The following is a 22,632-nucleotide window of genomic DNA, read 5'->3' as shown; positions in this document are numbered from 1 at the left end:
CACCAAAAGAGTAAGAAGACCAGCTACAGACTGGGAAAAAATTTTCAGCTACGACATCTCCGACCAGCACCTGATCTCTAAAATCTACATGATTCTGCTAAAACTCAACCACAAAAAGACAAACAACCCAATTAAAAATTGGGCAAAGGATATGAACCGGCACGTCTCTAAAGAAGACATTCAGGGGCTAACAGATACATGAGGAAATGCTCTTAATCATTAGCCATTCAAAACCAAGTGCCATAGAGTTGAATTAGAGAAATGCAAATTAAAACTACAACGAGAGTCCATCTCACTCCAACAAGACTGGCATTCATCCAAAAAACACAAAATAATAAATGTTGGAGAGGATGTGGAGAGATTGAACACTTATACACTGTTGGTGGGAATGTCAAATGGTACAACCACTTTGGAAATCGAATGGGTGCTTCTTTAAAAAGCTAGAAATAGAACTACCATACGACCCAGCAATCCCCCTCCTCTCAATATATCCTAGAGAAATAAGAGCATTTACACGAACAGATATATGCACACCTATGTTTACTGCAGCACTGTTTACAATAGCAAAAAGATGGAAGCGACCAAGGTGTCCATCAATGGATGAATGGATAAATAAATTATGGTATTTTCACACAACGGAATAGTATGCATCAATAGAGAACAGTTATGAATCTGTGAAACATTTCATAACATGGAGGAATCTGGAAGGCATTATGCTGAGTGAAATTAGCCAGTTGCAAAAGGACAAATAATGTATAAGACCACTATTATAAGATCTTGAGAAATAGTTTAAACTGAGAAGAACACATACTTTTGTGGTTATGAGACGAGGGAGGGCGGGTGGGAGAGGGTTATTTACTGATTAGATAGTAGATAAGACCTACTTTAGGTGAAGGGAAGGACAACACTCAATACAGGGGAGGTCAACACAACTGGACTAAACCAAAAGCAGTTTCCTGAATAAACTGAATGCTTCGAAGGTCAGCAAAGCAGGGGCAGGGGTTTGGGGCCTATGGCTTCAGGGGACATCTATGTCAATTGGCAAAATAAAATCTATTAAGAAAACATTCTGCATCCCACTTTGAAGTGTGGCGTCTGGGGTCTTAAATGCTAGCAAGCGGCCATCTAAGATGCATCAATGAATCTCAACCCACCTGAATCAAAGGAGAATGAAGAACACCAAGGTCACAAGGTAATTAATTATGAGCCCAAGAGACAGAAAGGGCTACATGAACTAGACTACATCATCCTGAGACCAGAAGAACTAGATGGTGCTGGGCCACAACCAACAACTGCCCTGACAGGGAACACAACAGAGAACCCCTGGGGGAGCAGGAGACAAGTGGGATGCAGACCCCAAATTCTCGTAAAAAGACCAGACTTAATGGTCTGACTGAGACTAGAAGGACCCAGGCGGTCATGGTCCCCAAACCTTCTGTTGTCCCAGGACAGGAACCATTCCCGAAGACAACTCATCAGACATGGAAGGGACTGGACAATGGGTTGGAGAGAGACGCTGATGAGGGGTGAGCTACTTGCACCGTGTGGACACTTGAGACTATGTTGGCGTCTTCTGTCTGGAAGGGAGATGGGAGAGTAGAGGGGCTAGAAACTGGCAAAACGGTCACGAAAGGAGAGACTGGAAGGAGGGAGCGGGCTTATTCATTAGGGGGAGAGTAAATGGGAGTATGTAGTAAGGTGTATATAAGTTTATATGTGAGAGATTGACTTGATTTGTAAACTGTCACTTATAGCACAATAAAAATTAAAAAAAAAAAAAAAAAAGAACTCTTTGTCGCTAAAATTCTTCCCCACCAATTGGTAAAATTTCCACCATTTGGACTCCACCTTGTAGAGTCCTGGGCTAGTGGTTAAGAGCTCAGCTGCTAACCAAAAGGTTGGCAGTTGGAACCACCAGCCCTTCCTTGGAAACCCTATGAGGGCAGTTCTACTCTGTCCCCACAGGGTCGCTATGAGTCGGAATAAACTCCACGGCAACCAGTTTTTTTGGTTTGTGGTTTAAGTTTTGAACCTTGTTAAAAATCAAACTGCAACAAAAGGTGTGGCCGTACTACAGGTTTGGTAAAGGCGATTAAGCGAGTGTGTGAGCACGATGCGGAGTGTTCAAGAACCCCCGTGGGCGCGCCAGACAGTCTGCGACTTGGTTGACCCACTTGCGGGCCAGGCTGGAGGGTAATCCGCGTCCCCGCGGAGAAGCCCCGCCCCGTCCCCGCCCCGTCCCCGCCCCGTCCTGTCCCCGCCCCCGCCCCTGCCCCGCCCCGCCCCGCCCCGCCCCCGTCCTGTCCCCGCCCCCGCCCCCGCCCCCGCCCTTGTCCCTGCCAAGCAGCTCCGCCCCGTCGCCGCCGCCGCGCGCACCTTGCTCCACGTTTTCTGTCCCAGCGTTCCTTTTCACGCCTGCGGAAGCCCGGGCCGCTGGCGGGGGTGAAGGAAGCATGGGCGCCGCGGCGGAGCTGGGGGCCGCGGCGAGGGGCTCGCTGCTGCTGTGCGCCGCGCTGCTGGCAGGGGGCTGCGCGCTGGGCCTGCGGCTGGGCCGCGGGCGGGGGTCGGCGGACCGCGGGGCGCTCGCCTGGCTCTGCTACGACGCCCTGGTGCACTTCGTGCTGGTAAGTGCTGCACGGGCGCGGGCGCGCTGCTCAGTCGGGACCGGCCCAGGGAGGGTTCTGGAAGGGACCGATGGGCAGGCCCTGTGGCGTTCTGCTGGGCGCCCCCTCGCCTGTGGCTGCAAGTTGGGAAGACCAAGGAGGTACCCCCGAGGTACCAGGAGGCTGCGGTGCTCGTGGCTTTGGGCCGGAGCTCCGATTTCCAAGTCTGTAGAAAAAGAGCGCGTTAATGTCACTGAGCTGTACATGTGAAGGCTGTTGAAAAATAGCAAATGTTTTTACCTATATGTTTACCACAATAAAAACAGAGCCAGCGTCCCTCGTGGTGCCAGTTTCTCTATCAATTAAAAAAAAAATTCTGAAAATTAGCAGAGTACCTTCTGTATCGTGTTATGTGGATTTGATTGTAATTTTTTGAGAACCTTGGCTTATTCATTTTGTAACCTGCTTGTAAATACGGAATTGAAGATTACTGAGGGTGGAGATCGTTTGAATACTCCAGAAAGAGCCAACCTGTCAAGGCCAAGTGATAGGACGCCCTGCGCAGCAGACAAGGACCGGTGCCTGAACAAAGCGCGTGCTTCATAGGAATGACCACATATGGAGTACCTACGGTGTGCCAGCAGCTGGTTATTATCACACATCCCACAGCTGGTTATTATCGTTCCCATTTCATGGAGGAGAAGACTGGCCCAGCAAAGTCAGATGCCTTACAGCCTGTGTGGCCAGCCCGATTCTGAGTTAGGTTCTTCGGGCTCCCAGGCTCTAGGAAACAGACATGTCCAGCTCACGTTATAATAGGTAGGAGGGCTGTGTTTAAGGGAATGCTTTTGAAATGCAAGCTCCCCCACGTTTTTTGAAGCTTTTTTTTTAACTGCTAAAATTTTTTTTTTTTTTTTGCAAACTTGACCTTGCTTAAATCTGGGCACGCCTGTAGCAAAGTTCATAGTATTGAGAAAGGAGAAATCAAAGTCCTAGATAATGGCCTGGAAGGATGTTGACCAGATGCAGCTGGATATGTGCTCACACCACGCTGCTGCTGTGATGAAATTCCTTCTCTCCTAATAAACAGCATGTGGAGAAGAGAAGTGGTTTTTGTTGTTAGCGCCCACCAAATCGACCCCAACTCATGGTGACCCCACGTGAGACAGTATTTTCCTCAATTCCTTTATTTATAGAATTGACTTTTCAGCTGTTCCTTGAACAGTCCAAAGGACAGGAACCCAGGGTGGTAAAGCAAGGTGCTAGGCCCACTTAAAGAAAAATTTATTATAATATATTTTAGACACACAAAAAAGGCATGACATTTGGAAAAGGACAACAAGAATGGTTGCACAACTTGAAGAATGTCATCAGTGTCACTAAACTCTACATGTAGAAATTGTTGAGTTGGCATCTGTTTTGTTATGTCGTTTTCACCACAATAAAAAATCTTTTGAAAAGGTATAAAAATATTAAAACATATACCCACCTAGTTTAAGACTAGCTCTACTTTTCAAGCATAGATTCTTACAGGAAATGCTTTCTCCCTGTTCTGAAGGAAATGCCGCCCCCCCCCCCCCCCCGCCCCAGCCCCATCTTCTGCCATTTACCTGCCCCAGCTGCAGTGCTCTTCTGTGTGGAAGCATCATACCTTAAAAAAAACCTGTTGGCGTCAAGTCTGTTCCGACTCATAGCGACCCTACAGGACAGAGCGGAACTGCCCCCCATACAGCTTCCAGGGAGTACCTGGTGGATTTGAACTGCTGGCATCTGGGTTTACAGCTGTAGCTCTTAACTGCTACTCCCCCAGGGTTTCCAATATACCTTTTAGTCCTTTAATTCTAATACGCACACTTTTTTCTCATAGAATCGCAAGCAATGGCATCTTATAGCCACCAGTATCAATTTTATTTATATTTTAATGTCTCTGAAATTGCAACGCATCTTACAATTGATGATGAAATATGATTATTTAACCAGCCCATAGCCGTGCAGTAGTGAACACTTTTTTTTTTAATTTTGCTATTGCCAATAATGCTTTCATTCAACATCTTTGCTCACAAAGCTTGGAGGTCAGCGGGGAGGGGTTTGTTTCTGCAAGAAAATGCAAGCCCGTGCTATCTTTGGGAGTTTATTGCAAGAACACACAGAAATGTGGGATGAGCTAAGATCGGAAGGTAAAGGTTTATTGAGAACTGAAACTACAACTCACTTGTTGGGACCAGAGCTGCTTCTCCTTACCCTTTAAACTTTCCTTCTCAAACGAGAGGAGAAGCTTGGGTTTGCTTGCTGCCATCAATTGCATAGCTCACTTGTTGGCAGAGCGCTTCACTTCCCTGATGTCCAACCAAAACATGGTTAGCTTGGGCTGCAGCACTGGTTGTCACTTCAGTCAGTTATGGCTAGGGTGGATGTGGTGGGAGCCATGGCAACATACATAAAGGAATAGTTCGGCTCATCGTTCCTTAAAGGCCGCTGTGCATGTCAGGTGCTGGTGCCTTGTGGGTGTGTCTCATGTCTGCAGTCTAAGGATAGCATTCTAGGCAGAGGGAATGGCGTGGCCACGAGCACAGAGGCAGGATTCCATACCTATGTTTGGAGAACATTCTGAAGTTCAGGTTGACTGGAGCACAGGGAGGCATAGGAAGAAGTGGGAGACAGGCTGGAAAGGCAGCCTGAATGACAGACTAAGAATTTGAGTTTTATTCTGTAGTAGGAAGCCGTTGAAGGATTGCAAGCAAGGAAGTAGCATGGCAAGAGCAGAGCTTTAGAAAGATAACTTGGTGGTGGTGTGTAAGTCAGAAACTGAAGGGTCTTACTTACAAGCTAATGAGTTAGCTTGCCATGGTTATATATACCTTGCGCTGAAAGACATATGTATGTATGACCGAAAAAAAAAAAAAAAAAAAACCCAGGTACCATAAAGTTGATTCCAATGCATGGCAGTCCCACGTGTATCAGTAGAACTGCACTCCATGAGGTTTTCAATGGCTTTGACCTTTCAGAAGTAGATCACCAGGACTGTCTTCCAAGGCATCTCTGAGTGTACTTGAACGAACAGCCAGCCTTTTTGTTAGTAGCTCAGCACTTAGCTGTTTGCGCTGCCCAGGACCTCCATGCGTACGTAGACATATATACACTGATAGAAAACATGAGGCTTCTGGGTCAGAGGCAAAGACAGTTTTATTAGGCATGGCAAAGCAGCAGCTACAGCAAGGTCTTGTGTTGATTCCCCAAGCCCCACAGGACAATGTGATAAGGAGCAGCACATGGTACCTGCGTATGCAGTGGCATGCATTACAAGAGAGGGACCCCAAAAGCAGACTGTCATATAGGGCTGCTGGTGACCTGCCCAGACTCCCCTCTGGAGAGAGAGAGACCTTATCCTTACTCGGGGTGTAAGCAAATCTCCGGAGAGAAGAAGAGGTCTTTATGTTTATTATCCTGGAACATTCTTGAAAGAGAGAGGTCTCTAAGCTCCTGGAATGTCTTCTTATACAGACATTCTTTTTTAATTTTTATTGTGCTTTAAGTGAAAGTTTACCAATCTAGTCAGTTTCTCATACAAAAATTTATGTACACCGGCACTGGGTTTTCTGGGTGTATACTCCTAATTGCTCTCCCCCTAATGAGACAGCACACTCCTTCTCTCCACCCTCTCTTTTCGTATCCTTTCCCCCAGCTTCTGACCCCCTCTGCCCTCTCATCTCCCCTCCAGATAGGAGATGCCAACGTAGTCTCATGTGCCTACTTGATCCAAGAAGCTCATTCTTCACCAGTATCATTTTCTATCCCATTGTCCAGTCCAATCCCTGTCTGAAGAGTTGGCTTTGGGAATGGTTCCTGTCCTGTGCTCACAGAAGGTCTGGGGACCATGACCACCGGGGTCCTTCTACTCTCAGCCAGACCATTAAGTCTGGTTTTCTTATAAGAATTTGGGGTCTGCATCCCACTGCTCTCCTGCTCCCTCAGGGGTTCTCTGTTGTGTTCCTTGTCAGGACAGTCATCGGTTGTAGCTGGGGACCATCTACTTCTTCTGGTCTCAGGCTGATGTAGCCTCTGATTTATGTGGCCCTTTCTGTCTCTTGGGCTCTTAATTACCTTGTGTCTTTGGTGTTCTTCATTCTCCTTTGCTCCAGGTGGGCTGAGAGCAATTGATGCATCTTAGATGGCTGCTTGCTAGCGTTTAAGACCCCAGACGCCACTCTCCAAAGTGGAATGCAGAATGTTTTCTTAATAGATTTTATTCTGCCAGTTGACTTAGATGTCCCCTGAAACCATGGTCCCCAGACCCCCACCCCTGCTACACTGGCCTTCAAAGCATTCAGTTTATTCAGGAAACTTCTTTGCTTTTCGTTTAGTCCAGTTGTGCTGACCTCTCCTGTATTGTGTGTTGTCTTTCCCTTCACCTAAAATAGTTCTTATCTACTATCTAATTAGTAAAAACCCCTCTCCTTCTCCCCCCTCTTCTCCCTCTCATAACCATGAAAGAATATTGACTTCTCTGTTTAAACTATTTCTCGAGTTCTTATAACAGTGGTCTTATACAATATTTGTCCTTTTGCAACTGACTAATTTCACTCAGCATAATGCCTTCCAGGTTCCTCCATGTTATGAAATGTTTCACAGATTCATAACTGTTCTCTATCGATGCACACTATTTCGTTGTGTGAATATACCGTAATTTATTTATCCATTCATCTGTTGACGGGCACCTTGGTTGCTTCCATCTTTTTGCTATTGTAAACAGTGCTGCAATGAACATGGGAGTGCATATATCTGTTCGTGTAAAGGCTCTTATTTCTCTAGGATATATTCCAAGGAGTGGGATTGCTGGATCGTGTGGTAGTTCTATTTCTAGCTTTTTAAGGAAGCGCCCATTCGATTTCCAAAGTGGTTGTACCATTTGACATTCCCACCAGCAGTGTTTAAGTGTTCCAATCTCTCCACAAACTCTCCAACATTCATTATTTTGTGTTTTTTGGATTAATGCCAGCCTTGTTGGAGTGAGACGGAATCTCATTGTAGTTTTGGTTTGCATTTTTCTAATGGCTAATGATCGTGAGCATCTCCTCATGTATCTGTTAGCTACCTGAATGTCTTCTTTAGTGAAGTACCTGTTCATATCTTTTGCCCATTTTTTAATTGGGTTATTTGTCTTTTTGTAGTAGAGTTTTTGCAGTATCATGTAGATTTTAGAGATCAGGCACTGATCGGAAATGTTACAGCTAAAAGCTTTTTCCCAGTCTGTAGGTATTCTCTTTACTGTTTTGGTGAAGTCTTTGAATGAGCATAGGTGTTTGACTTTTAGGAGCTCCCAGTTATCTAGTTTCTCTTCTGCATTGTTAGTAATGTTTTGTATACTGTATATGCCATGTATTAGGGCTCCTAACATTGTCCATATTTTTTCTTCCATGATCTTTATCATTTTAGATTTTATATTTAGGTCTTTGATCCATTTTGAATTGGTTTTTGTGCATTGTGTGAGGTATGGGTCTTGTTTCATTTTTTTGCAGATGGGTATCCAGTTATGCCAGCACCATTTGTTAAAGAGACTGTCTTTTCCTCATTTAACAGACTTTGGGGCTTTGTCAAATATTAACTGCTCGTATGTGAATGGACTTATGTCTGCATTCTCAGTTCTGTCCCATTGGTCTATATATCTTTTGTTGTACCAGTACCAGGCGGTTTTGACTACTGTGATGGTATAATAGGTTCTAAAATCAGGTAAAGTGAGGCCTCCCAGTTTGTTCCTCTTTTTCAATAATGCTTTATTTATCCGGGGCCTCTTGCCCTTCCATTTGAAGTTGGCGATTTGTTTCTCCATCTCATTAAAAAATGTCATTGGAATTTGGATTGGAATTGCATTGTATCTATAGATCACTTTTGGTAGAATAGACATTTTTACCATGAGCAAGGCATGTTTTTCCACTTACGTAGGTCTCTTGGTTTCTCGCAGTAGTGTTTTATAGTTTTCTTTGTATAAGTCTTTTACATCTCTGGTAAGATTTATTCCTAAGTATTTTATCTTCTTGGGGGCTACTGTAAACGGTATTGATCTGGTGATTTCATCTTCGATGTTCTTTTTGTTGGTATAGAGGAGTCCAACTGATTTTTGTATGTTTATGTTGTATCCTGATAGTCTGATGAACTATTAGAGTCACTAGTTTTCTTGAGGATTCCTTAGGGTTTTCTGTGTAGAAGATCATGTTATCTGCAAATAGAAATACTTTTACTTCTTCCTTACTAATCTGGATGCCCTTTATTTCTTTAGCTAGCCTAGTTGCTCTGGCTAGGACCTCCAACACAATGTTAAATAAGAGTGGTGATAAAGGGCACCCTTGTCTGGTTCCCGATCTCAAGGGGAATGCTTTGAGACTCGCTCCATTTAGGATTATGTTGGCTGTTGGCTTTGTATAAATGCCCTTTATTATATTGAGGAATTTTCCTTCTATTCCTAGTTTGCTGAGAGCTTTTATCATGAATGGGTGTTGAGCTTTGTCAAATGCCTTTTCTGCATCAATTGATAAAATCATGTGGCTCTTATCTTTTGTTTCATTTATATGATGGATTACATTAATTGTTTTTCTAATGTTGAACCATCTCTGTATACCTGGTATGAATCCCACTTGGTCATGGTGAATTATTTTTTTGATATGTTGTTGAATTCTGTTGGCTAGAATTTTGTTGAGCATTTTTGGATATAAGTTCATGAGGGATATAGCTCTGTAATTTTCTTTTCTTGTGGTATCTTTACCTGGTTTTGGTATCAGGGATATGCTGAATGAGTTTGAGAGTATTCCACCCTTTTTTATGCTCTGAAATACCTTTTGTAGTAGTGGTGTTAACTCTTCTTTAGAAGTTTGGTAGAACTCTGCAGTGAAGCCATCAGGGCCAGGGCTTTTTTTTGTTGGGAGTTTTTGATTACCTTTTCAATCTCTTCTTTTGTTATGGGTCTGTTCAGTTGTTCTACTTCTGTTTGTGTTAGTTTAGGTAGGTAGTGTGTTTCTAGGAATTCATCCATTTTTTCTAGGTTTTCAAATTTTTTAGAGTGCAGTTTTTCATAGCAATCTGATATGATTCTTTTTATTTCAGTTGGGTCTTATACAGACATTCTTAAGTTAACTGTAAAATGTCTTTGCTCAAAAGGAGAATGAAGAACACCAAAGACATAAGGTAAAGATGACCCCAAGAGACAGAAAGGACAACATATACCAGAGATTACATCAGCCTGAGACTGGAAGAACTAGATGGTGCCTGGCTACCACAGATGACTGCCTTGAAAGGGAACACAACAGAGAATCCCTGGTGGAGCAGAAGAACAGTGGGATGCAGATCTCAAATTCTCATAAAAAGACCAGACTTAATAGTCTGAATGAGGCTGGAGGGACCCTGGAGGTCATGGTCCCTGGACCCACTGTTAGCCCAAGACTGGAACCATTCCCGAAGCCAACTCTTCAGACAGGGATTGGACTGGACTATAAGATAGATAATGATACTGGTGAGGAGTGAGCTTCTTGGATCAAGTGGACATGTGAGACTGCGTGGGCAGCTCTTGTTTGGAGGCGAGATGAGGAGGCAGAGGGGGACAGGAGCTAACTGAATGCACACGGGGAATACAGGCTGGAGAGGAGGAGTGTGCTGTCTCATTAGGGGCAGAACAGTTAGGAGTACGTAGCAAGCTGTGTATAAGTTTTTGTATGAGAGACCAACTTGATTTGTAAGCTTTTACTTAAAGCACACACACACAAAAAAGCCTTTGCTTAGACAGTAGAGGAATGTGACATATTCATGGAGAATTGTCTCCCAGCATGGCGCAGGTTGGATTGGAAAGGATAGAGTTAAGGGGCAAGAAGATACTCTGAAAGCAATTGTGGTAGTTTTGGGGTGAGATGAAAAAGACTGGAGCTGAAGTGGCATCGGAATTTAAAATGGGAGGAAAGCTAAGGGTAAGAGACTTTCCAGGGGAGGATTTTGTAAGTCGTAATGACCACGTGCAGATTGGGAGTGAGAATCATGTTGAGGTTTAGAATCTGGCTGACTTGGGTAATGGTGGTAGTGTTAACAAAGACAGGAAAATTGAGTTCAAGCACTGTGAATTCTGGGACCCAAGGAAGGGAATTTCAAGATCACCGTTAATTGCTGCAACACAGGAAAAAAAAAAAAAGATAAGGCTTAGACAAAGCCTCTGGCTCCAGCAATCAGAAAGTCATAGTGAGAGTGGTATTATTTGAATGGAGGCACCAGAAGCCAAGGGGCAATAGGTTAGCAAATGGGGTAGAGGAGAAAAGGAGGTGGCAGGATGTGAAAAGCCTTCAGGGTAACATTCGTGAGCAGAGATTGGTTAAGGAAAGGGTGAGGGTGGAGGGAAGGCTGCTGTCGAGTGTTGATATTCCTAGCCATGGCACTGGACCCATGGCATGGCAGTAACTGTGTGTCACCCTTGACTTTGACAGCTTGTCCTGTGATAAGACCTCTCTGAGTTGCTCATTCCACAAAACCAAACCTGTTGCCATTGAGTCGATTCCGACTCATAGCGACCTTATAAGGCAGAGTAGTACTGCCCCATACGGTTTCCAAGAAGCAGCTGGTAGATTCGAACTGCCGTCCTTTTGATTAGCATCCAAGCTCTTAATCACTGAGCCCCCAGGGCTCCTGACTTGGTTCTTACTCCCAGACTTTGTTACCGTGGAGCACTCCTTACGCTTGTCTCTCAGGGTCAAGAATGGGTGTCTCTCTGTTCATTCTTCTGCAATACCCACGGGTAGTTTTTCTTTAGGAAACCCTGAGGCCCAGTGGATGCTAAACTCCCCATTTAATTTGTGTGCTTTGGACATTACCCTTTTTCCATGTTACATTACCATCTTCTATTATAATAATCTGTTTCTGACTCTTGGGGCTCCCTAAAAATTTCTTCCTCCTACCACTTTATCATTAGCTCTTAAGTTGCCTTTTAATTCATAGTCCGTTACTGACTCCTATGTTCTTTTTCTGGCGTTGTCACCTCCCTCAGCTTTGCTCTGAGGTTGATGTTCTCCCTGGTGCATGGGTTCATAGTCCTCAAGCCACTGGGCAGACTTGGTGAATCTCAGGTGGTTCAGCTGGATACTGATGATAACGCTTAAAAATGATGCCAAATCAAAGCTCAGAAAGTAGCAACCGTTAACAACCCACTGTCTGTTTTTCAGGGTGTGGTGGACAGCCCTTGTTCTTCTGCAGACCAAAATTCAGTCTGTTTTCGAATATCATGAATAAGACAGTGTTACTTAGCTGAAACAGAATAACATCCTTTTCTGTTGTCCTCTTTTCCACAAATATTTGAGTGCCTAGTTGGATGCCAGATGCTGTGCTGGGCACAGATAAAACGGACTATGGCTGGCCTCTGCCAGCTTATGGAATAGGAGAGAGTTTTTCTCTTACTGTTTCATGAGGAGATAAATAGTTACTAGTGTCACTCTCAACGTGAAACCCATCTGAGAAATCTCTTTTGCAGATAAGTGCTGGCAGAAGCTTAGTTTCTCCTAAAAAATTGGTTTGTTTATTCCTCTCTGACAGCAATAACAGCATAAATATATCTCCGTTTTCACTTTGGCTGCCTGGAAGCTCAGAATGTTGCAGCTCTATAATAACAGCTGTGTAGTCCCTTTGATCTGTGTATATATGTTCTTATTACCCCCGTTCTGGATTCTTACGCATTTTTATATCTTTTCATGACTAATATTTTAAAAATTCTTATATATGTTTTATCATTTAATTGAACGTTTTTGTTGCAGTTGTCCTAAAATATTTTGTATGAAGAGGAAGTGTGTAAGTAGTATTTCAAAAATTTTAAATGCTACTAAAAAAAAAATTTTTTTTTTTCCTTTGTAACACTAAGCACAATTTGTAATGATTTCATTTTTCTTCACTATCTTCAGTACTTGGCATAGTTCCTGGGTTGTAAGAACTATTCATGTATGTACTAGTAATTGAAAGAATGGAAGAATTGTTCTATTCTTTTATAGTAATCAGTCATTTACATTTTAAGCCTCAAATTGCTCAAATATTTAAAATGTCAGTTTATTTTCTATGTCAGTCAGTCTTTTAAAACAAAATATTTAAACTGCAGAGTTCCACGGTTGTTGTAAAATTGTATGACATTTATATATATAAAAGGAAGCAAAGGATTAAATTACTCAGAGATATTACTGTTAGTATTCATGAGAATAGCTTTCCAGAATTGATATGAAAATATATACCCAGATAAATATTTTTCATAGTACATTTTACAAAGATTGAGTCTTACTATTTATTCTTCATTGCTTTTTCATTTAACTGTATGTTGAGTGACCATCCATGTTATTATCAATTGAACTACATCACAGTATTTAATAACTGCACACACAAAAAAACCAAACCCACTACAATTGAGTCGATTCCAACTCATAGCAACCCTATAGGACAGAGTAGAACTGCCCCATTGAGTTTCCAAGGAGCACCTGGTGGATTCGAACTGCCGACCTCTTGGTTAGCAGCTGTAGCACTTAACCACTACGCCACCAGGGTTTCCAATAACTGCACAGGATTCTATAATACGGTATGTATAATTTATTCAACCAATCCCCAATTGCTGGCTTCATGGGGTCTTTCCAATTACTGACAATTATATAGAATGCTCTCTGTGCATTTTCACGCACTTGTCTAATTATTTGAGAAAAAAAAAATTATTTACACGGGATAAATCCTGAAAGTAGAATTGTTGGGTCGGAGGGAAGGCAGTTTTTAAAGACTCCAGAAAGATGGTACCCATTTATTTTCCCATCAGCTGCTTCCTCATTAGGAGTCCCTGGATGGTGCAGACAGTTAAAGTGTTAAAGCAGCCGCTAACCTAAAGGTTGGAGGTTCAGTTCCACTCAGAGGTACCTCAGAAGAAAAGCCTGGTGGTCTGCTTCCAAAAAGTCAGCCACTGAAAACCCTTTGGAGCGCAGTTCTACTCTGACACACATGGGGTTGCCGTGAGTCAGAGTCCATGCAATGGCAAACTGGTACTGGACTTGCACACACCTGTGCCTGTGCTAGGTATCATCGTTGTGTCAGATACCTCGCTGGCACCACCTCAGGCCTTCTTGGCCTTACTTGAATGTTGACTGTATGTTCTGTTTCAGCCCCCATTATAGCAACCACCTCTGACTGCATGAGGCACCCAGACAGCGTCTGCTTTTACCTCCTACCCTCGCAGCCCCGCACAGCCTCCCTGATGTCGGTGAGGGGTGAGGCACTTGGACCTCTCAGGGCCCGTGCATGTACCATGGGATGACCCTTTGACTAGTGGGATTTGGGAGCCAGAGGATACTCTCCCTACCTCCCCACAGCTGGACTCCAGTAGTTAGCAGACTATCAAAGAAAAACGCTCAAGACTGGGCCGTCAGTTAGCTTGTTCCTAAGCAACGTTACTAAGTTACTAAGCTCAGTAATGCAGCCTCCTCTTTGATTCTCCCTGCTTCTTGATCTCATTCCCATTTCCCTCGCTGCTGCTCCCTGGAATGGCAGTTACTAAAAAGTAGTAGCATATGCTATTATGTTTTCTGAGGGACCCAAAGACATTTTTCTTTGAATTTTTTTGCTAATTGGATAAAAAAAAAAGAAAAGTATCTTTTTTTAATTCAAAATTTCTTTGTATTACCAGCAGTGGTGAACTTTTTAAAACCTGTTTGGCTGTTCGTAGTTCTTTTGTGAATTGTCTTTTCATGTCTGTAGTCTGTTTGTCTTTTGTTGTTGTTGTTAGGTGCCGTCGAGTCGGTTCTGACTCATAGCGACCCTATGCACAACAGGACAAAACACTGCCGGGTCCTGCGCCATCCTCACAATCATTGTTATGCTTGAGCTCATTGTTGCAGCCACTGTGTCAGTCCACCTCGCTGAGGGTCTTCCTCTTTCCGCTGACCCTGTACTCTGCCAAGCAAGCATGATGTCCTTCTCCAGGGACTCATCCCTCCTGCCAACATGTCCAAAGTTTGTAAGACGCAGTCTGCCCATCCTTGCCTCTAAGGAGCATTCTCGCCGTACTTCTTCTAAGACAGATTTGTTCATTCTTTTGGCAGTCCATGGCATATTCAATATTCTTCGCCAACACCACAATTCAAAGGCGTCAATTCTTCTTCAGTCTTCTTATTCATTGTCCAGCTTTCACATGTGTATGGTGTGATTGAAAATACCATGGCTTGGGTCAGGTGCACCTTAGTCTTCAAGGTGACGTCTTTGCTTTTCAGTTCTTTAAAGGGGTCTTTCACAGCAGACTTGAGCAGCGAAATGCGTCTTTTGATTTCCTGACTGCTGCTGCCATGGCTGTTGATTGTGGATCCAAGTAAAATGAAATCCTTGACAACTTTAATCTTTTCTCCATTTATCATGATGTTGCTTATTTGTCCAGTTGTGAGGATTTTTGTTTTCTTTACGTTGAGCTGCAATCCGTACTGAAGGCTGTGGTCTTTGATCTTCATGTGCTTCAAGTCCTCTTCACTTTCAGCAAGCAACACATCTGCATAACACAGGTTGTTAATGAGTCTTCCTCTAATCCTGATGCCCCCTTCTTCTTCATATAGTCCAGCTTCTCGGATTATTTGCTCAGCATACAGGTTGAAGTTTTTCTTTTACATTGAAGTTTTTTTTTATGATGAAGTTTAAGAAAAAAAAAATTCTTCTTTTACATTTTCTTTATACTTCTTTTTTCCTTTAAATTTTATTTATTCTGTTGTTGTTGAGGGTATACAGCGAAACACACACCGACTCAACAGTTTCTACATGTATGATTTAGTGACATTAATGACTTTCTTTGAGTTGTGCAACCATTCTCACCCTCCTTTTCTGAGTTGTTCCTCTCTTTTAACATGAACTTATTGCTCCCTAAGGTTCCTGTCTAATCTTTCACGTTGCTGTTGTCAGTTTGATCCCATACAAATAGTTCTTAAAAGAGCACAGTGCTCAAGGCAGACCTTTTTTACTAGTTAAGCTAAACTGCCGTTTGGTTTTAAGAAGACTTCAGGGGTTATTTTGAGTTTAAGGTTTAAAGATTACCTCAGGGCAGTAGTTTCAGGGGTTCATCCAGCCTCCATGGCTCCAGAAAGTATAGAGTCCATGAGAATTTGAAATTCTGCTCTACATTTTCCCCTTTTTCATCAGAATTCTTCTATGGAATCTTTGCTCAAAATGTTCAGTAATGTTAGCCAGGCACCATCCAGTTCTTCTGGTCTCACAGCAAAGGAGGCAGTTGTTCATGGAGGCAATTAGCCACACATTCCTGACTCTCCTTCTTCCTCTCTTCCTCTATGTGAATAGAGACCAGTTGTTGTGCCTTAGATGCCTGCTTGCAAGTTCTTAAGACCCAGGTACTATGCAGTGGACTAGGAGGTAGAATAGAAGCACTAAACATGTTATTAGGCCAGTTAACTGGGATGTCCCATGAAACCATGACCCTCAACGTCTCAACCAAGGAACCAGATCCCATGAGGCATTGAGTTGTTGTCTTAGTCATCTAGTGCTGCTGTAACAGAAATACCATAAGTGGATGGCTTTAACAAAGACAAACTTATTTTCTTACAGTCTAGGAGGCTACAAGTCCACATTCAGGGTGCCAGCTCCAGGGGAAGGCTTTCTCTCACTGTTGGCTCTGGAGGGAAGGTCCTTGTCATCAATCTTCTCTAGTTGAGGAGCTTCTCAGCGCAGGGACCCCTGGGTCCAAAGGACACACTATTCTCCTGGCTCTTGTTTCTTGGAGGTATGAGGTCCCCCTGTCTCTCTGCTCACTTCTTTTATATCGCAAAAGAGATTGGCCCAAGACACTACCTAATCTTATAGATCTCATCAGCATAATTGCTGCTAATCCATCATATCAACATCATAGTGGTAGGATTTACAATACATAGGAAAATCTCATCAAATGACAAAATGGTGGACAGTGACATAATACTGGGAATCATGGCCTAACCAAGTTGACATACATTTTTGGGGGACACAGTTCAATCCATGACATTTGTATATAAGCAGCCTCAGCAGCTAGCCTTTTTTTGTTGCTGTTGTTGTTATAAATGTATCTATCACACTTTTGTCAACTCAACTTTTTACAGGTGTATAACTTATTGATAGCAGTTACAGTAATCGGCTGCACAAACCTACCCTTAATCAATGCAATTTTTCCATCACCATTAATCCCCTCTTTCCCCTCTCTTCTGCCCCTGGTAACCACTAATAAATTTTGTTCTCGATACATTTGCCTGTCCTTATCTTTTTATATAAGTGAGATCATACAATATTTGTCCTTTTATGATTGGCTTATTTCACTCAGCATGATGTCTTCCAGCTCTATCCATATTGTAGCATGTATCAAGATTTCATTTCTCCTGCTGGCTGAGTAGTATTCCATTGTGTGTATGTATTATGCATTTCTTAAATTATAAGACTATACTTTCTATGGTAACAGTGAAGCTATCTAAAGAAACGTAAAGATTAATAATTTTCCTCCAACTCCCATTCATTCTCAACCCACCACCCCGAGGTAGCCAATGTTAACATTTTAGAGTGTTAACATCATTTTACACCTTTCTCCATGTTGACAAGAATGTATAAAAAATAAACATTTTACAAAAATGGTATCCTACTCTATATACTATATAGATAGATATTTAGATTCCTGCTGTGGAGTCGAGAACTCATAGTGACCTTATGTACAACGGAAGGAAATGTTGCCAGGTCCTGAGTCTTCCTCATGATCACTGGCATCTTTGAGGCCATCGTTATGGCTATCGTGTCAACCCATCTCACTGAGGGTCTCCTTGCCTTCATCTACTCTCTACTTCATCAGACACGACGTACTCCTCCAGCGATTGATCCGTCTTGATGATGTGTCCAAAGCAAGCGAGACGGACAGTCTTCTGTTGTGATCCACAGAGATTTCATTGGTTAATTTTCGGATGTAGATTGCTGGGGCTTACTTTCTAGTTTGTCTTAGCCTGGAAGCGCCACCGAAACCTGTCTACCGTGGGTCACCTTGCCAGTATTTGAAATACAGGTGGCATAGCTTCCAACATCACAGCAACATGTAAGCTACCACATACATTGCGACAAACTAACAGACAGGTGGTGGACTATATATGTTACCCTATACCTTTTTTTTACTTCACATTATACATGAATATTTCTTCATTTGAGCAAGTAGATAACTTTATTTTTAATACTTGAATACTATTTCACAGCATGTTGTTAGGTGCTGTCGAGTCAGTTCCGACTGATAGCGACCCTATGTACAACAGATGAAAAATGCCCAGTCCTGTAGCATCGTCACAATCCTTGCTATGTTTGAGCCCATTGTTGTAGCCACTGTGTCAGTCCACCTTGTGAAAGGTCTTCCTCTGTTTCGCTGACTCTCTACCAAGCATGATGTCCTTCTCCAGGGTCTGGTCTCTCCTGATAGTGTATTCACAGTTTGTGAGACAAAGTACCACCATTCTCAGTTCCAGGGAACACTCTGGCTGTGTTTCTTCCAAAGACAGACTTGTTTGTTCTTCTGGCAGTCCATGGTATATTCAGTATTTGTCAACACCATAATTCAAAGGCATCAGTTCTTCTTCAGTCTTCTTTATTCATTGTCCAGCTTTCACATGCATATGAGACGATCGAAAATATCATGGCTTGGGTTAGGCGCACTTTAGTCTTTGAAGTGACATCTTTGCTTTTTAACACTTTAAGAGGTCTTTTGCAGCAGATTTGCCCAATTCAATACGCCGTCTAATTTCTTGACTGCTACTTGCATGGGTGTTGACTGTGGATCCAAATAAAATGAAATCCTTGACAACTTCAGTCTTTTCTCTGTTTATCATCATGTTGCTTATTGGTCCAGTTGTGAGTATTTTAGTTTTCTTTATGTTGAGGTGTAATCCATACAGAAGGCTGTAGCCTGATCGTCATCAGCAAGTGCTTCAAGTCCTCTTCATTTTCAGCAAGCAATGTTGTGTATCTGCGTATCACAGGTTGTTAATGAGCCATTCTCTAGTCCTGATGCCACATTCTTCTTCATGTAGACCAGCTTCTCAGATTATTTGCTCAGCATAAGATTGAATAAGTATGGTGAAAGGATACAACCCTGACACACACCTTTCTTTTTTTTTTTTAATAATTTTTATTGTGCTTTAAGTGAAAGTTTACAAATCAAGTCAGTCTCTCACACAAAAACCCATATACACCTTGCTACACACTCCCAGTTACTCTCCCCTAATGACACGTTTTTTTTAATGACACAGCCTGCTCTCTCCCTCCACTCTCTCTTTTCGTGTCCATTTCGCCAGCTTCTAACCCCCTCCACCCTCTCATCTCCCCTCCAGGCAGGAGATGACAGTATAGTCTCAAGTGTCCACCTGATCCAAGAAGCTCACTCCTCACCAGCACCCCTCTCCAACCCATTGTCCAGTCCTATCCATGTCTGAAGACTTGGCTTTGGGAATGGTTCCTATCCTGGGGCAACAGGAGGTCTGGGGGCCATGACATTTCCACCAGCGGTGTATAAGTGTTCCAATATCTCCACAGCCTCTCCAACATTTATTATTTTGTGTGTTTTGGATTAATGACAGCCTTGTTGGAGTAAGATGAAATCTCATTGTAGTTTTGATCTGCATTTCTCTAATGGCTAGTGATCGTGAACATTTCCTCATATATCTGTTAGCTACCAGAATGTCTTCTTGAGTGAGGTGTCTATTCATATCTTCAGCCCTTTTTTCAGTTGGGTTATTTGTCTTTTTGCAGTTGAGTTTTTGCAGTATTATGTAGATTTTAGAGATCAGGCACTGATCAGAAATGTCATAGCTAAAAACTTTTTCCCAGTCTGTAGGTAATCTTTTTACCCTTTGGTGAAGTCTTTGGATGAGCATAGGTGTTTGATTTTTAGGAGCTCCCAGTTATCTAGTTTTTCTCCTGCGTTCTTTATAATGTTTTCTATACTGTTTATGCCATGTATTAGGGCTCCTAACATTTTCCCTATTTTTTTTCCATAATCTTTATCATTTTAGATTTTATATTTAGGTCTTTGATCCATTTTGAGTTAGTTTTTGTGCATTGTGTGAGGTATGGGTCTTGTTTCATTTTTTTGCAGATGGATATCCAGTTATGCCAGCACCATTTGTTAAAAAGACTGTCTTTTCCCCATTTAACTGTTTTGGGGCCTTTGTCAAATATCAGCTGCTCATATGTGGATGGATTTATGTCTGGATTCTCAATTCTGTTCCATTGGTCCATGTAGCTGTTGCTGTACCAGTACCAGGCTGTTCTGACTACCGTGGTGGTATAATAGGTTCTAAAATCAGGTAAAGTAAGGCCTCCTACTTTATTCTTCTTTTTCAATAATGCCTTATTTATCTGGGGCCTCTTTCCCTTCCATATGAAATTAGTGATTTGTTTCTCCATCTCATTAAAGAATGTCGTTGGGATTTGGATCAGAATTGCATTAAATGTATAGATCGCTTTTGGTGGAATAGACATTTTTATAATGTTAAGTCCTCCTATCCACGAGCAGGGTATGTTCTTCCTATTATGTAAGTCTCTTTTGGTTTCTTGCAGAAGTGTACGGTAGTTTTCTTTGTATACGTCTTTTACATCTCTGGTAAGATTTATTCCTAAGTATTTTATCTTCTTGGGGGTACTGTAAATGGCATTGATTTGGTGATTTCCACTTCGATGTTCTTTTTGTGGGTGTAGAGGAATCCAGCTGATTTTTGTATGTTTATCTTGTACCCCAGTACTCTGCTGAACTCTTCTATTAGTTTCAGTAGTTTTCTAGAGGATTCCTTAGGGTTTTCTGCATATAAGATCATGTCATCTGCAAATAGAGATACTTTTACTTCTTCCTTGCCAATCTGGATGACCTTTATTTCTTTATCTAGCCTAATTGCTCTGGCTAGGACTTCCAGCACAATGTTGAATAAGAGCGGTGATAAAGGTCATCCTTGTCTAATTCCCCATCTCAATGGGAATGTTTTCAGGCTCTATCCATTTAGGGTGATGTTGGCTGTTGGCTTTGTATAAATGCCCTTTATTATGTTGAGAAATTTTCCTTCTATTCTATTTTGCTGAGAGTTTTTATCATGAATGAGTGTTGAACTTTGTCAAATGCCTTTTCTGCATCAATTGATAAAATGATGTGATCCTTGTCTTTTGTTTTATTTATGTGGTGGATTACATTAATTGATTTTCTAATGTTGAACCATCCCTGCATAGCTGGTATGAATCCCGCTTGGTCATGGTGAATTATTTTTTTGATATGTTGTTGAATTCTATTGGCTAGAATTTTGTTGAGGATTTTTCCATCTACATTCATGAAGGATATAGGTCTATAATTTTCTTTTCTTGTGGTGTCTTTACCTGGTTTTGGTATCAGGGATATGCTGGCTTCATAGAATGAACTGGTAGTATTCTATCCTTTTCTGTGCTCTGAAATACCTTTAGTAGTAGTGGTATTAACTCTTCTCTGAACATTTGGTAGAACTCTGCGGTGAAGCCCTCCGGACCAGGGCCTTTTTTTGTTGGGGGTTTTTTGATTACCTTTTCAATCTCTTCTTTTGTTACGGGTCTGTTTAGTTGTTCTACCTCTGTTTGTGTTAGTTTAGGTAGGTAGTGTTTTTCCAGGAATTCGTCCATTTCTTCTAGGTTTGCAAATTTGTTTGCGTATAGTTTTTCATAGTATTCTGATTTGATTCTTTTAATTTCATTTGGGTCTGTTGTAATATCGCCCATCTCATTTCTTATTTGGGTTATTTGCTTCCTCTCCTGTTTTTCTTTTGTCAGTTTGGCCAATGGTTTATCAATTTTGTTGAGTTTTTCAAAAAACCAGCGTTTGTTCTTGTTAATTCTTTCAATTGTTTTTCTGTTTTCTATTTCATTTAGTGCAGCTCTAATTTTTATTATTTGTTTTCTTCTGGTGCCTGTGGGTTTCTTTTGTTGCTCTCTTTCTATTTGTTCAAGTTGTAGGGATAGTTCCTTGACTTTGGCCCTTTCTTCTTTTTGGATGTGTGCATTTATTGTTATAAATTGGCCTCTGAGCACTGCTTTTGCTGTGTCCCAAAGGTTCTGATAGGAAGTGTTTTCATTCTCATTGGATTCTATGAGTTTCTTTATTCCATCCTTAATGTCTTCTCTAATCCAGTCTTTTTTGAGCAGGGTATTGTTCAGTTTCCAAGTGTTTGATTTCTTTTTCCTGCTTTTCCTGTTATTGATTTCCACTTTTATGGCCTTATGGTCAGAGAAGATGCTTTGTAATATTTCAGTGCTTTGGATTCTGCTAAGGCTTGGTTTACGACCTAATATGTGGTCTACTCTAGAGACTGTTCCATGTGCATTAGAAAAGAAAGTATACTTGGTTGCTGTTGGGTGGACTGTTCTGTATATGTCTACGAGGTTAAGTTGGTTGATTGTGACATTTAGATCTTCCGTGTCTTTATTGAGCTTCTTTCTGCATGTCCTGTCCGTCACCCAAAGTGGTGTGTTGAAGTCTCCTACTATTATTGTGGAGCTGTCTATCTCACTTTTCAATGCTGATAGAGTTTGTTTTATGTATCTTGCAGCCCTGTCATTGGGTGCATAAATATTTAATATATCTTCTTGGTGTATCGTCCCTTTAATCATTATATAGTGCTCTTCCTTATCCTTTCTGATGGATTTAAGTTTAGAGTCTATTTTGTCAGAAATTAATATTGCTACTCCTGCTCTTTTTTGATTGTTGTTTGCTTGATATATTTTTTTCCATCCTTTGAGTTTTTGTTTGTTTGTGTCTCTAAGTCTAAGGTGTGTCTCTTGTAGGCAGCATACTTTCAGATCTTGTTTTTTAATCCATTCTGCCACTCTCTGTCTCTTTATTGGTGCATTAGTCCATTTACTTTCAGGGTAATTATGGATAGGTATGAATTTAGTGCTGTCATTTTGATGTCTTTTTTTGTGTGTTGACAGCTTCTTTTTCCCACTTGATGTTATGTGCTGAGTAGATTTTCTTTATATATTGTCCTTTCCTCATATT

General features: G+C 41.8%; 1 protein-coding gene across 1 annotated transcript in view; it reads left to right on the top strand.

Annotated features, from left to right (window-relative positions):
* Positions 1 to 2,372: 2,372 nt before the first annotated feature.
* EBPL (EBP like) overlaps positions 2,373 to 22,632 on the top strand; it is a 79,190-nt gene continuing 58,930 nt past the window's right edge. The window contains exon 1 of the mRNA XM_064270160.1: positions 2,373 to 2,624. Within this exon, the coding sequence (XP_064126230.1) occupies positions 2,454 to 2,624 (171 nt within the window). The 5' untranslated portion in view covers positions 2,373 to 2,453. The remainder of the gene's footprint in view (positions 2,625 to 22,632) is intronic.

Source organism: Loxodonta africana, chromosome 17 (genome assembly GCF_030014295.1).
Source record: "Loxodonta africana isolate mLoxAfr1 chromosome 17, mLoxAfr1.hap2, whole genome shotgun sequence".
Taxonomy (NCBI): domain Eukaryota; kingdom Metazoa; phylum Chordata; class Mammalia; order Proboscidea; family Elephantidae; genus Loxodonta; species Loxodonta africana.
Note: the sequence above shows the minus strand (reverse complement) of the source record. Positions and strands in the feature narration are given on the sequence as shown.